This window comes from Mustela erminea, chromosome 7 (assembly GCF_009829155.1).
Source record: "Mustela erminea isolate mMusErm1 chromosome 7, mMusErm1.Pri, whole genome shotgun sequence".
Classification (NCBI taxonomy): Eukaryota; Metazoa; Chordata; class Mammalia; order Carnivora; family Mustelidae; genus Mustela; species Mustela erminea.
Window position 1 is genome coordinate 35843259 of NC_045620.1, and position 15877 is coordinate 35859135.

The following is a 15877-nucleotide window of genomic DNA, read 5'->3' on the forward strand; positions in this document are numbered from 1 at the left end:
TACCATGAGGCCGCCTTGTGGTTTGGGAGAAGGCAGCTTGGCTGGAGGAGAGCCATGCAGCGCTGGGTGGAACCAGCTATGACGGGCTCACCCGTCATGCAGTCCTCATGACTCTGCAGGCCACTCAGAGGCATTTTCCCAGGCTCCACGTGCTCTCAGAAGAGCTGTGGGAGAGTGCTCTGCTGCTCGGATGCACTGTCCCACAGACTTCTCTTGGCAGCCTGGGGGAGGTTCACATTGCCTTGGCTATGAGTTCCCTGGAAAACAAGGGAAGCTGGATAGTTTTACAGTAAAAACTCCATGTTGGATATTTGTTCTTGGTGCCCTGGGACTATGAAATATAACAACCCCAATGCACGACCACTCCCTTAAAAAGTATTACTCACTGGAGCACGGTACTACTTAAAACTCATCTACTGCCCTGCTAAGCCAGAATGGAATTTGTTCAACCCGTATTTGACTTTTTTGTTGTTGTTTTTCCCTTTCTCTTCATGTAGTCTCTGAACTTCTAATAAAGCCATTTTGGAGCAGTTTGTTTAGACAAAATGTGGAATAAAATAGCAGAACTCAGGTTCGTCCTTAAAACATACGCCCCTCTTTCTTTCTCTCATAAATACTGCTAAGTCCCTCCCCCCCACCCCCTTTTTTTCCCCCTAGAGACTAATGCTCTTCTGTGAATGACCAGGTGAGCCAGAAGAATGTTAATGTGGTAACAAATCAGCATTTGGGGCCTCCTGGAGGTTGGGAGGTTTGTGCAAAGGTAGTAGAGCAGCAGCTCTTTACAAACAACAGGATGTCAAAGACCTGGACTGGAGACCCTTGAGGGCTGCTTGGAAGCCTACGATGGAAATGGACTCTTGCTGGTACTGGACGTCGAGTGACATTAAGCAGTGCGGAAAGATAAATTACTTCTAGAAATATACATACCTGAAGACTCCTGGTAGAAAACTGATCCCACAACAAAACTGTCCTCCTCCTAACCCCAGACTCTTCCTGTGTCTAACGACAGTCTTCTTAGATTTAGGGGCACCACAATAACTGGCAAGAGAGCAGACGTACTTAAATGTGATTTACAGTGGCCTCGGAGTCTTGGAATGCCATTGTCAGGTGGTTTTCAAGTGAAGAGATGCTCACTATATGGTTTCCATTTTGTCCCCTAACCCCAATCTCCTCCTGACTCCAGTTCTGTGCGTTTAGAACACCAGTGTTTGCAGGCTTGGAGCTTAGGCCCAGAGAAGGGAAAGGAAAAGGGCCTCCTGGATTCTTTGCCAAGTTGCTATTTAGTTTTAGAGAATAGTGGAACTTTGCTTTAGCTCTGGATAAGTACAAAATCTCAGTGGCCCGCTGAACTCTTTGAGGAAAGTTAATTACATTAAAGAGCAAAGATAAGCTTGTAGTCTTTATCACCGTCTGTTATCTGTGGATAAATGAAATACATCTCTGTAGCATTTCAAGTCAGTATATTTTAGTGGCAGTGATTTTCTCTGTTTATATATCAAAATTAGTTTGCCATGAGGACTGACACAGTATCTTTTGTGTTTAATCTCTCTTCAACCAATAAAGTTTCCTATGGCCGGTGGAATTTGGAATAAGCAGGTGCAAATGTTTTCTGCATGTTGAACTTGCCATTTCTCTTGTAGATGCCATGGCAGAGGTAGGGGGTGGGGGTGGTTTTTCCACTGGAATTAAGGTGAGTGGCCAGTTTAGGGATGATTCTCTCTAGCATAATCCTATCCTGGGGGTGGAAAGGATGGGGGGAAAAAGAGTTCAGTGTTCTCCCAGTAGTTTCAGTAATCACTTACATACAATTTTCTTTAGACTGCTTTCTTTTTCTATAAAGGAAGGTGTTTAAACTGTTGTTTAGCCTCCTGGTAAGATTTAGTTATCACTCAAGGTGTATCCAGACACCTTGCTTTCTGAATTCAGAGCTGTAGCTTTCATAGTCAACTTCAGTTTTAGCCCCTTCCTAATAATAACATTCTATTGCTAGAGATTTTGTACAAGGAGATTTTTGAAAATCTCGATCTTAGTTACCTAGATCTGTAAGTATTAAGCATGATTTATCAACAAAGGCAGAATGACTTAGATACTGCCATTCTATTGTTATTCACGCCTTTGGAAGACTGACTTTATAATCATTACTTTGAAAATCACTGTAAAATTTTTCTGTATTTGTGAATTCCAGAATTTCCAAATTTGTGAATTGTTAAGGACTCCTTTCTTACAATCTCCATCCCCACCCCACAAAGAAGTAGGACAAATAAATACAGAAGTCTCTTCCACTCTCAGTGACTAAGGAATAAAGGATTCATTTTAAAGCACTCAGAATAATGCCAGTGGTCTGCATGTCTTGTTTGACATTTTATGTAGAGAATAGGCACATGATCAAAACGCGATCCATGTCAGATGTGTTAGAAAAAATGCATTTCATCTCTGTAAATCTAGAGATTACACTGTCATAGATGTCACTCTTATTTTGCAATCCTCGTGACTAAAGCAATTGTGCTGTCAAAGCTGTAGCTTGTGTAGACAGATGTCAAACTGCAGTCACTGATGTTCTGGATCTTTCTACAGGAGAGTCTGAAGGATACTGAATGTAAAAGTGAAAACTTCTTTGTGTTTTTTTTTAATATAAAAATTATTTCAGAACAGTTATAATCATGGACTTTGAAGAATCTGGTGGTCCTGGAGACTACCTGTTAGAACTTCTGGCCCTTCCAATTTCATGGTTATAATACTATCTCTGAGGCTGTCTTGGAACCTGGAGATGCTTACCCCTGGATGCTTACTCCTCTTGTGTTTCCAGGAAGGTCATCAACAGAGTAGTTTATACCTGGAGGTGGCTGGAAGGGAAGGAAGAAAGGAGAGATGGAGGGAGGGAGGAAAGGAGAGAGAGAGGAAGAGAAGAAGGAACCATGCTGGTACTTTTTATGAAATTCGGTTGCTACCTTATGAGATGAATGGTAATGTCTCCATTTTTCAGATGGAATGTACTCCTTTACACCAGGCTTCTTTACTTAAAATTTTGTTTGTGGGACTTTTTTCTGATAGGGCCTGGAATTGTAGTTTATTCATTTTTAGAGGCAATATAATACTTTACCGACCATGCCCCCTCTCTTTAACTGTAAATTCCAGATGTACATCTTTATAATTTGACATCTCTATACATCACAAAGTGATCACCACAGGTCTAGTTATCATTCATCGTCATCCAGATAACACCCAGATAATTCTCTTCACCCTTTCACCACCCACAAACCACCCATGGTTTATTTCTGGACTCTCTATTCTGTTTTATTAATCAGTGAGTCTGTCTCTGTACTAATACCACAATGTTCCGATTTACTATAGCTTTGCAGTATAGTTTGAAATCAGAAAGTGTGATACCTCAAGCCTTGTTCTTCTTTCTCAAGACTGCTTGAATCTTTTCAGAATTTTTTGTGGTTCCATACAAACTTTAGACATATTTGTTCTAGTTTATGAAGTATGCCACTGGAATTTTGAGCAGAAGACTTGAATAAACATTATTTCAAAGAAGATGTACAGATGACCAACAGACACATGAAAAGATGCTTAACACCATTATTTAACAGGCAAATGCAAATCAAGACGACAATGACCTAACATCATTTATAATGGTTATTTTAAAAAAAGATAAGTAATTACAAGTGATGGTGAGGACGTGGAGAAAAAGGAACTTTTGTATACTGTTAGCGAGAAGGTAAATCAGTATACCCACTATGGAAGACACAGTCGGACGCGTGGGTGGCTCAGTTGGCTAAGCATATATGCCTTTGGCTCAGGTCATGATCCCGGGGTCCTGGGATTGAGTCCCACATTGGGCTCCTTGCTCTGTGGGGAGCCCCCATCTCTCTCAGCCTGCCACTTCCCCTGCTGGTGGTCTCTATTTCTCTCTCTGACAAATAAATAAATAAAATCTTTAAAAAAAAAAAAAAAAAACCTGAAGAAAAGGAAATATAGTGGCCTCAAAAAATTAAGAATAGAACTATTGTATGACCCCAATATTCTATTCTGTGGTATTTATCCAAAGATATGAAAACACTAATTCGAAAAGATATATGCACACCCGTGTTTTCTGCAGCATTACTTAACAATAGCAAGATATGGAAACAACCTAGTTGTCCATCAATAGATGAATTAAAGAGGAGCAGCATATTTATTTATACAATGGACTACTACTAAAACAAACAACAACAACAAAAAAGAATGAAATCTTGCCATTTGTGACAACACAGATGGACCTTGAAGGTATTAGACTAAATGAAATAAGACAAAGACAAATGCCATATGATTTCAGTCATATGTGGAATCCAAAAAAATCAAACAAATGAACAAATAAAAACAACAGACTAGTGGTTACAGGGGATGGGGGCGTGGTTTGTGGGTGGTGAAAGGGTGAAGAGAATTATCTGGGTGTTATCTGGATGATGATGAATGATAACTAGACCTGTGGTGATCACTTTGTGATGTGTATAAATGTCGAATTATAAAGATGTACCTCTGAAATTTACATTTAAAGAGAAGGGAGCATGGTTGGTGAAGTATTATATTGCCCCTAAAAATGAATAAACTACAACTCCATCCCCCCCTTTTTTAGAGAGGGGGAGCTATGTGGGAAGGAGCAGAGGGAGAGGGAAAGAGAGAATCTTAAGCAGGCTTCATGCCCAGTGCAGAGCCTGACATGGGACTCGATCTCACAATCCTGAGATCATTACCTGAGCTGAAATCAAGAGTTGGACACTAAACTGAGTGAGCCAACCAGGCACCTCTCTTCTGCTCATTTCTTAATCAGGTTGTTTGTTTGCTTTGTTGCTGTCATTGAGTTATATGAATTTTATATGTATTTTGGATATTAACCCCTTATTGGATACGTAGTTTGCAAGAAAAAATTGCTCCTACTCAGTGGGTTGCCTATTTTTTTTAGTTTTTTGTTTTGTTTTGTTTTGTTTTTTGGTGGTTCCTGCACTGGGTAGAAGCTTTTAAGTTTGATCTCCAATTTGTTGACTTTCACTTTTGTTTCCCTGGTCTTTAATGTCAGATCCACAAAGATGTTGCCAAAACTGATGTCAAAGACTTTAAAACTTATATTTTCTTCTAGGAATTTAATGGTTTCAGGTCTTACATTGAAGTTTTTAATGCATTTTGAGTTAATTTTTATGTATAATGTGACAGTGGTCTAGTTTTTTTCTTTCACATGTGGTTGTCCAGTTTTCCTAACATTATTGAAGGGACTGCCCTTTTTCCATTTTATGTTCTTGGCTCATTTGTCATAGATTAACTATCCATTTATGTGTGGGTTTATTTCTGGACTTTCTATTCTGTTTTATTAATCAGTGTGTCTGTCTTTGTACCAATACCATAATGTTTTGATTTACTACAGCTTTGCAGTATAGTTTGAAATCAGAAAGTGTGATACCTCTAGCTTTGTTCTTCTTTCTCAAAGCTGCTTGAATCTTTTCAGAATCTTTTGTGGTTCCATACAAATTTTAGACTTATTTGTTCTAGTTTGTGTGGTATGCCACTGGAATTTTGATAGGTATTGCACCGAATCTGTGGATTGTGTGACTAATGTAGACATTTTTACAATATTAATTCAGTCTGAGAACAGAATATGTTGCCATTTATTTGCAGCTTCTTTACTGTCTTACAATGTCCAGGTCATTCATCTTCTTGGTTAAATTTATTAGTAGGTATTTCATTCTTTTGCTGATGCATTTCTAAATGGGATTGTTTTCTAAACTTCTTACTAATATTTTGTTATTAGTATATAGAAATACTACAAATTTCTGTGCATTGATTTTGTACCCTGCAACTTGACTGAATTCACTTACTCTTAACAGGTATTTGTTTTGTTTTTGGTGGATTCTTTACAGTTTTCTATCATGTCATCTGCAAGTAGCGACAGTGTTACCTTTTTAACGATTTGGATGCCTTTTATTTCTTTTTCTTGTTTAATATTTGTGGCTAGGACAACTAATACTAGTTCTGAATAAAAGTGGTGAGAATGGGTTTATTCCTGATCTTAGAGCTTTCAGCCTTTCACCATTAAGTATGATGTTAACTATAGGGTTGTCATATCAAGCCTTTATTACATTGAAGTATATTTCTTCCATACCCACTTTACTGAGAATTTTTATCATAAATGGATGTTGAATTATGTCACATTTTTTCCCCCTGCATCTATTGAGATCATGATTTTTGTTCATTTTGTTAATGTGATGTGCAGTATAGATTGAGTTGCAGATGTTGAACCATCCTGGCATCACTGGAATAAATTGCACTTGATCACAGTGTATGATTCTTTTAATGTATTGTTGGGTTTGTTTTGCTGATATTTGTTGTGGATTTTTTGGATCTCTGTTCATCAAGAGTATTGGCTTTTAATTTTCTTTTTTTGTGGTGCCCTGTCTGGTTTTGGTATCAGGGTAATGCTGGCCTTGTAAAATGTGATTGGAAGCTTTCCATCCCCTTCAAATTTTGGAAGAGTTTCAAAATATTCTTTGAATGTTTGGTAGAATTCTCTGGTGAAGCCATCTGCCATCTGGTCCTAGACTTTTGTTATTGGGAGGTTTTTGATTACTGTTACAATCTCCTTACTAGTCTATTTAGATTTTATATCTCTTTTTATCTCTTTATTATTCAGTCTTATTCAGTCTTGGAAGATTCTAGGTTTCTAGGAATTTATTAATTTCTTCCAGGCTGTCCAGTTTTTTTGTGTATCATTTTTTCATAGTAGTCTCTTACAATCCTTGGTTGTAACTTCTCTTCTTTCTGTGTTATTGGTATTGGTTGTAACTTCTCTTTCTGATTTTATTTGAATTCTCTCTCTCTCTCGTCTTTTTCTTGGTTAGTTTAGCTAAGTGTTTGTTAATTTTGTTTATCTTTTCAAAGAGCCAGCTATTTATTTATTTGTTTGTTTGTTTGTTTGTTTATCCTTTTTTTTCTATTGCCTTTTTAGTCTCTGTTTCTCCTCTGGTCACTATGTCCTTTCTTCTGTTAATTTTGGTCCTTGTTTGTTCTTCTTTCGTGATTCCTTTAGGTGTAAAATTAGATTGTTTATTTGAGATTTTTCGTATTTCTTGAGGTAGGCCTTATTGCTATAAACTTCATTCATAGAACTGCTTTTACTGCATCCCATATATTTGGTATTTCCTATTTTTATTTTCACTTGTCTATGGATTTTTTTTTTTTTACTTCTCCTTTGTTTCCTTTAATGACCCATTGGTTGTTCAGTAGCATGTTGTTTCATTTCCAAGTTTTCATGTTTGTTTGTTTGTTTTCTCCATTTTCTTCTTCTAATTAATTCCTAGCTTCATACCAGTTTGCTTGGAAAAGATGCTTGATACAATTTAACTATTGTTGAAATTATTGAACTTGTTTTATGGCCAATCTGTGATCCAAACTGGATACATTTCCTGTACACTTGAGAAAATGTATTCTGCTTTTGGATAGAATGTTTTCTATATATTTGTTAAGTCTATCTGGTCTAATGTGTTTGAAGCTGATGTTTCTATATTGAGTTATTGCTGTTGTTATTGTTGTCTAGATAATTTATCTATTGACAACAGTGGGATATTATACTCTCCTAGTGTTACTATATTGATTTCAATTTCTCTCTTTAAATCTGTTAATATTTTCTTTATATATTTTAGTTCTCCCCTGTCTGGTGCATATATATTTATAAATGTTATATTTTCTTGTTAGATTGACCTCTTTATGTAATGCCTTCTTTTTAAGATTTTATTTATTTATTTGATAGAGAGAGATCACAAGTAGGCAGAGCAGGAGGGCGGGAGTGGGGGGAGGGAAGCAGGCTCCCTGCTGAGCAGAGAGCCTGATGTGGGGCTCAGTCCCAGGACCCTAGGATCATGACCTGAGTCTAAGGCAGAGGTTTAACCCACTGAGCCACCCAGGCGCCCCTGTAATGCCCTCTTTGGTTTTTTAATTCAATCTTTGTTCTGAAGTTTATTTTGTTTGAAAATGAGCATAACTACTTCAGCATTCTTTTCATTTCCATTTTCATGGACTGTCTTTTTCTGTCCTTTCAGTCTTTCTGTTCTTACTTCTGAAGTGAATATCTTGTAGGCAGCATATAGATGGGTCTTGGTTTGTTTTTGTTTTTGTTTTGTTTTGTTTTTTAATCTGCTTTGCACTCTGTGTCTTTTTACTGATGATTTTAAACCATTTACATTTAAAATATACATAAGTATATACTTACTGCCATTTCCTTCATTATTTTCTTATTTTTGTAGTTCCTTTCTGTTCCTTTTTTCTCTTTCTCTCTTCCTTTGTGGTTTGATAACTTTCTTGAGTGTTATGTTTAGCTTCCTTTCTCATTTTCTTTTTGTGTATTTACTATATACTTCTTCCCTTGTGGTAACCATGAGGTTCACATAAAATATCATACATAAATAGCAGCTTGTTTTAGGCTCATAGAAACTTGATTTTAAATACATTTCAAAGCTTTACCTTATTACCCTTCGCCATGTTTTATAGTTTTTGATGACACATTTTGCATCTTTTTACTTTATGCTGCCCTTAACTAATTATTGTAGTTTGAGGGAATTTTACTATGTTTTTCTTTCAGCTTTCATGCTTGCTTTACAGGCAATTCTTCACTACCTTTGTTATACATTTTCCTTTTCCAGTGAGATTTTTAAACTTTATTCATATATATATGTGTGTGTGTGTGTGTGTGTGTGTGTGTGTGTGAACATATATAATAGAAGTTAATTATGAATATATAATATATTAATTATAACCAAATATATATTTTCTAATATTTTTAACCAAATATATATATTTGGTTATAATGAATAGTGCAATTTCTATTTGCCTTAAAGAAGGCCCTTTAGCATTTCTCATAGGGCCATTATAGTGGTGATGAATCCTGTACCTTTTGCTTATCAGGAAAACTCTTAATCTCTCCTCTAGTTTGGGATGATAACCTTAAGGGGGAGAGAATTCTTGGTTGAATTTATTGTACAGATAAAGCATCTGAGGTACTTCAGGGACTGGAGACCATTCCAGCCAGGTGCTCTGGCCAGGCTAGAGGAGCTCAGATTGTAATATTTAATGTTTCCTTTCAAGTTAGTCCCACTATTGATTCCTTTTATTCTTTCATTTGGTAAATAGTTATTAAACACATACTATATCATAGGCATTGGGGAGCTAATGGGATTTAGTGGCGAGCAAGTTTATAGTCTAATGATTTCCTCTTTCACTTTGCAGGTTATGGCTTTCAAATCACAGCCTATTTCCTCAAGAGAGGGTTACGCCTTTACTGTTTCAGGGGTTCACAGAGTACTGGTAAGAAACTGATTTCTTTAGTTGTCAGGCATTTTGCACTATTAACTTGCACTAGAGAAGGAATGAAAATTAAGGAATGAAGATTCCAACTTGCTTAATTACCTTTGTGAAATTGAAGTACTAATTAAGACTATTTCTAAATATTTGTGATTTTTGTTTTGTTTGTTTTCAATTTTCACTGATTTACTGCCTCTCTGAGAACTATGAGCTGAACCACATTATGCTTCATTCTCCTGCTGCATCTCAGCACTTTCATTGAGCTTCCAGAATGATTTGACAGGCAGTTAAACTATGAATCACTTCATCTTTGTCTGTGCACACCAATTCCCTGGGATACAGAACAAGTGTGTACACGAGAAAATGCTTTCCCAGCCCAGAGCTGTCAGAGCCTTTCTTAGGTGTGTGACAAGGCCAGCTTCCCTCCTCATTTCCCCAAGTCAAGAAGTCCACTGGGGAAATGATGTCAAACACGTCCAGCCAACAACAATAAAGTCAGATGCTAATGACAATTCTCCAAGCTGATCTGAACATTGGAAAGAAAATCTAACTGAACTTCCTTGGATGCTTTTAATATATAAGATATGAAACAGGGACTTTGAAAATAAACTGTGTGGAGATTTGCTCTTGGAATCTTAACAATGATCTGCACTTTTTAAACTTAAAGTGTCAATCAAATATATTACTCTTTTAAAATATATATATATATATATCTTAATGGGACTTTCCACTTTGTTCAGTTCTCTTAGTAAAATAAGCCTGTCTGTTAAAATGAAGACTAGCTACTCTGTATGGTAGAGATTGTTATTGCCTAAATCTTCACTTTATTTAAATATTAAATATTAAAACAATAAAAATTCCAGTTATGACCTAAGCAAAGAAAAGGTGTGCAGACGTTGCTTTCTATTTATACAATACCTGGCCCCCAAGTGTTCAAAATTCATCATTCTAGCATTCTTATTTTTCAGAGGAAGAAGTGGAAAGACAAATCAGGGAAATTATTGGATAGAATTGATCATTTTGAATTTGAATTCTGATCTACTGAGTTTTAGTTCAGTTTTATGGTTTTCGGCAAGAGGCAGATAATAATTCTGTGACTCAGTTCCTCCTTCCTGAGAGTGAGAAGCAGGCTACTTACCACTTATCTCATTAAGAAATTTTAAGAATTAGGGTGCCTGAGCGGCCCAGTTGGTTAAGCACCTGACTTTGGCTCAGGTCATGATCTCGAGATCCTGGGATTGAGCCCTTTGCTCAGCAGGGAGTCTGCTGCTCCTTCTCCCTTTCCCTCTGCCCCTTCCCCTGCTCTTGCATGCATGCATGCTCTCTCTCTCTCTCTCAAATAAATAAAATCTTTTTTTTTTTTTTTAAAGAAATTTTAACAATTAGTGAATAAGGATGCCTGGGTGGCTCAGGTCATGATCTCTGGATCCTGGAATCAGCCCTGCATCAGGCTCCCAGCTCAGTGGGGATCCTGCTTCTCCTTCTCCCTCTGTTGCTCCCCCTACTTGTACTCTCTCTTTCCCCCTCTCCCTCTGTCAAGTAAATAACTAAATAACTAATCTTAAAAAAAAAAAAAAAGAATTAATGAATAGATATTAATGACTTCTATTTTATTTATTTTTGGCTTTTCAAAGTCCTTCCCTAGTCTCCTAACCAGATAAAACATCTGTAAGAGGTCAGAGTTTCACAGCATGCTTTCTGAAAGGGGGATTTCTACATGAGGAGGACTAGTGGGGGTAAGACCAGAGTGACAGGTTAGGTTCCACTCAGGGAGGGCTTTGAGGTGTGCAGGTCATGTGGTAGATACTGAGAATGGGGTTTTGAGGAGGATAAATGGAGCTGGGGTTTTTTTGGTTTTGTTTTTTGGTTTTTTTTTGTTGTTGTTGTTGTTTGTTTGTTTTTTAGAGCTGGTAACCTGCTTGCACTGAGTAGGATGAAATAGAATAGGGAAGAGTGATCACCAAGGACACAGCAGTGATCTAGGGGCGGGGTAAGGAGATGGCTCTTACTAGAACATCAACTCATTAGGCCTTTGGTGTAATTTAACCTAGCCAGGTGGTATGGTGTTAATTCTGTTTAAGTTGTGCATCTGTGTAATCAACACCTTCACACATGGCTCCTGAGTATATCAGGCTAAGAGGTGTTATTGCCTCAGTCAGTCCCTCACGTTGTCAGCCATTGTTGGAAATGAGCAATGTGTGTAAAAGGCTTCACTTAACGATTCATACCATCCCTCTGTAAAAATATTGGTCATCTTAAAGGGAGGTTTTCTCTTTTAGAAAAAATGGCTTTGTGTTAATCAGTATGATACATGTGTATTATAAAAATATTAGAGCAGTACAACCAAGTATAAAGAAGGGAGAAGATCCTCACCACCCACCCAGAATACACATTGTTAGCATCAGCTAAACATCACTCCAGAGATAGTTGGAGGCTGCATACGTGAATGTGGATGGATAAACAAATGAGAGAGGAGAAAAGATACAGATGGCATTTACCACTTCATATTCTTTCTTTCACTGAATGTTGGGGCATCCAGTTCTGTGATTCCTTCAGCCTTTTCCGCCCGAAAGTCAATTGTTTTGCTTTAAGAAGTTGTAATGATTAGTGTGACTGTAGTGTAATTGTATCAACTGTGCTATCGCATGTTTTACTATTTCCTTATTATTATTCCTGTTAAGGACACTGCTATTTCCATAGCCTGATTCAGATTGGGAATCTGCCCTTCAGTTTAGGGGACGGATCTAAGACCAGATGACCAAAGAGATGACAATTAAAGTAATTAGTTAGAATGTCAATGAGTTTTCAGATTTTATCTTCTATCTTTCTCTTCCTCCTCTTGTATAAATCTGCACAATCATTAGAGAACGTTGATCCTATTTCCCAAATGTGAGTTCTGGTCAGAGAACAGCAAACTGACACAGGGGGAGGGCTGCAAGGGCCCTGCCTGGGGGTTTGAAGGGATATAACATAATGGTCCAGGGGCTCAGGTGGACCAATTTGCAACCTCCTGGGTGCTCCCCAGAGCTCTGTGCTTGCCCCGCCCTGCTGAGTGCAAACACTGAAAGGTGAGGAGAAGAGACATGTGTCTTATACATACATGCTTATGACTAGAACAGAAAATTCTGGGACCAAGCATTTCTCTGGTCATAGATTTTTGATGCCTTTAGTAATTTTATTTTCTTCATTTTGTGCAGAACTCCGTGTATTTCCTGACAGATTTGTGGTCTGTGTAAGTCAGCTTTCGTTCAGTCATGATCTTTTGGCAAGTCAGAATGAAGAATTGGTATGTACAAAAACATTCTGTAAATAAGTCCACTTAAATGACAACTTAAAAATTGAAAAAGTACTGTCTTCAGTTTTCATTTGGTTATCCAGCATTCAGTGCATGTTTTAGGGGACGAAAAATGTCCTACCTATTGCATGGTAATATTAACTGATGTGTTTTGGTTTGTTTGCTTTTATTTTCTTGTTCTGAAGACCCGTTGAAAATTTAGTTTGATCAACCATATCTTTTCTACATCAATGTTACATGAGAAAGCAACATCTCACAAAAACTGTGATGATGCTTATGATAATATTCAAATGAGATAAAGCAAAATCTTTCAGTGAAATGAAGCAAAATCCACATGTTTCTGCTAGAAGCTTTCATTGGGGTCAGTGGCTTTTGAATTTTATTCCATGGTGAATCACTGACATTTTCATGAGAATCAGTACTTTTCCCCAGTGTGTTGTTTCTTTGCTGATAGGGCTTGTTTTCTGTCTCTTTTCTCAGGCTTAGTCTCAAGCCTCATCAGGTCCTTGTTTCATTTGTGTTTTGTTGGAGTTCTCAGTGCAGATAAATAGAGAAAACATCCACACTATGGTAGCTTTGAGCTTTGTCTTTTCAGCTTAACATACACACTTAAGAGAGTCTACTTGGGGTGTGTGTGTGTGTGTGTGTGTGTGTGTGTGTGTGTGTTGTGCTGCGGCCACAGTCCACAATCTAAACTTACCGCTGTATAATTTTTTTCATATTTTTGGATATATTACTTGAACTTTAACAAAGAGGAGAAAAATCTAGCAGACACGAAACCTGGACATGAAGTATGACATGATTGTTATGCTTCTAAAATAATTTATGGGGATATTAGATGACCCCTTATGTTTATTATTTTTTAATCTATATGAAATGTGAAATTTGGGCCACCTGGTCTAAAATCAGCTTCTTAGCTCATCTTAAATAAATGCTAGAAGGGTGAATAGGGACTTGGGAAAAGTAGAGAGCAGATAAGCTTTTGTTTGGAGCAGATGATCCCTTTGGAAAAGCCAGTGGGACCCTTATTTCTTCATGTATCAATTAAATGGCATAAATGAAGCAAATTTAGCGAAAAGTATTCAAAGTGTATTCTTTGAAATGTTCCCAGAATGTTAGAGTTGTCTTAGTAAATTAATAAATACTATAGTAACGTTGTTGGTAAACAACTATAATACAACTTAACTGATTCTCAGAGCAGTGAAGAGATTGATCTGTGGTTTAAGAAAACAGTTAACTCTACCAGGAAGTGTCACTGCTTCAGATGAAATACAGAAGAAATTAGATCTTTTATGATATGTAATATTAATACTTTATATCTTAAATGATTAAGGCTGAGTTAAAACATTTCAATACAAATGAAATACTATCCTCCTTCGGGGCACTGGTCTTTATATGGATCTGAGTTTTCTATAACTGCTGTCATAGAAATTCTGTAATCTAGAGGACTTCGTAAATGTTAAGTTTTCATTCTGAAGAGTTGACTAGTCTCAGCCTTTTACATAAGCCCAGTTAGTTTTCTTATCCTCAGTACGTTGTGACTTGTAGTGATTAACGCTATCAGAGTTCCTATCACCAGGGTCCTTCATTGTTTTCAGTGACTCTCTACGGATGTGCTCCGTCTCTGGCTCTGCTGCCGCTCCACTCCCCCACCTCTGACTGTGCCTTCAGGAACACACGCTTCCCAGCCACACACATGGGAGTCAGCTAACATGTAGCACCGCTAACCAGGTCCCTCCCTGGACACAGGCTCTGTGCACCCCTTTCTCCTTTCAGGCCCCCAGTCCACCACTTCCTTAAGCTTGTTGTCCCTAGAAATGGTGAACTATCCAGGCCTACCCAGGGCCTTCCTGCAAAATGCCCATCAGGCCAAAAACATGGTCCTTCCACCACAGGTGCCTTGGAGCTCTCACCTCACTGATGTTGGACCTCTGCAGAGCCTACCTGTCTCAGCCATGTGAGGCTCAGTAAACCATCCTTCCTTCCCAGGATTGCCTTCTGTCTCAGAGAAGACAGGCATACTCCTCATTATGTACTTCAAATGCCCAAAGCCAGTGATACCTGGCTCTCGTGTGCATATTCCTTGAACTTCTGGAAAGCCTTGACATCTTTATCCCTTCACACTGGTATTTGCCAAAGGGCAGGATCCATCTCATTTCCATTGGTGGTTATTCTCCGGGAATGTCTGACTGGGCAAGGACTGGGAAATTGGCTTCCTAAATAGCCGTATTGGAGATGCGTTTTTGTCACTAAACATCAGCGAGTTTCCTCTAAGTGTTTACTCTACTCAGTCTGCCATGGCCCCTAAAGTGATGGGGGAGTAAGCCAGTACCCAGGCAACAAACAGCCTGGGCACCCGTCTTGTGCCTCAAGTAGCAGATTTCTTTTCTTCTTCCTACTTCTTTTTTCTTTTTTCTTTTTGGTTCCTCAGTGTCTAAATGACAGTTGGTTAGGAAAGCTGGGAGTGCCTGTTCAGCACTGCTCTGCCAAGGGGCGTCTTCCAGCCTGTATTGAAGGAAGCCGGCTGCACATAGTGCCCTGGTTCCTGAAGGTGGCTACACAAAAGGACTGCTGTTCCAGATCGAGTGCTACAAAGGGAGTAATCTCCCTCCCTTGGAGGGCAGAGCAGGTGCAGCCATGCCACCCCCTCGTGCCCTCCCCCAACACCAGGGAGGTCTGTTACCCCAGCGTCGGCATTGCTGTCCCCCCTCCCCCCCGCCCCGCAAGGGGCGTTAGTGCCTGGAGATGCTCCTTGTTGCGACAGCTCTGCACCGAGTGCCCATGTGCCGGGGATGTGGGAATTGGGATGTGTGCTTTGGGAAGAAAGGGCATTATTATGAGATGAGTCACTGTATTTTTCTTACTACAGTTTCTCATAAGAAATCTCAAGGCCCTTGTAGCCTCAGTGTTTGACCTATTGCTAGGAATGGAGCTAGGAAGTCTTTCTGAGGGTTTTTACCTTTTGTTTTGTGCCGTTTGTTCTCCCTTACCTTTGTTTCTCCTGAGAAGTACAAAGAGCATAAAGTAAATTTTGATGGCACTGTTATAGTCCATTTCAACGATATTGTCATGTATTTACAAACCCAGTTCCCTATATCGAGGCTGTTTTTTTTCCCTCAGAGGTAAAGCTCTGGGGCTTTGGGAAATTAAAAATTATTTATTATTTGTATTATTTTTTTATTAAAGTGAATAGCCAAAAATCACCAAAGTAATTACAAAGTAATAACTTTATTGTGGAAATAGAACTCTGTATAT

General features: G+C 38.3%; 1 protein-coding gene across 1 annotated transcript in view; it reads left to right on the plus strand.

Moving 5' to 3' along the window:
* The window catches only part of SLX4IP (SLX4 interacting protein), a 193066-nt gene that overhangs the window by 148448 nt on the left and 28741 nt on the right, over nt 1-15877 (plus strand). The window contains 2 exon segments of the mRNA XM_032351417.1: nt 9253-9330; nt 12525-12613. Coding sequence (XP_032207308.1) covers nt 9253-9330; nt 12525-12613 — 167 coding nt within the window.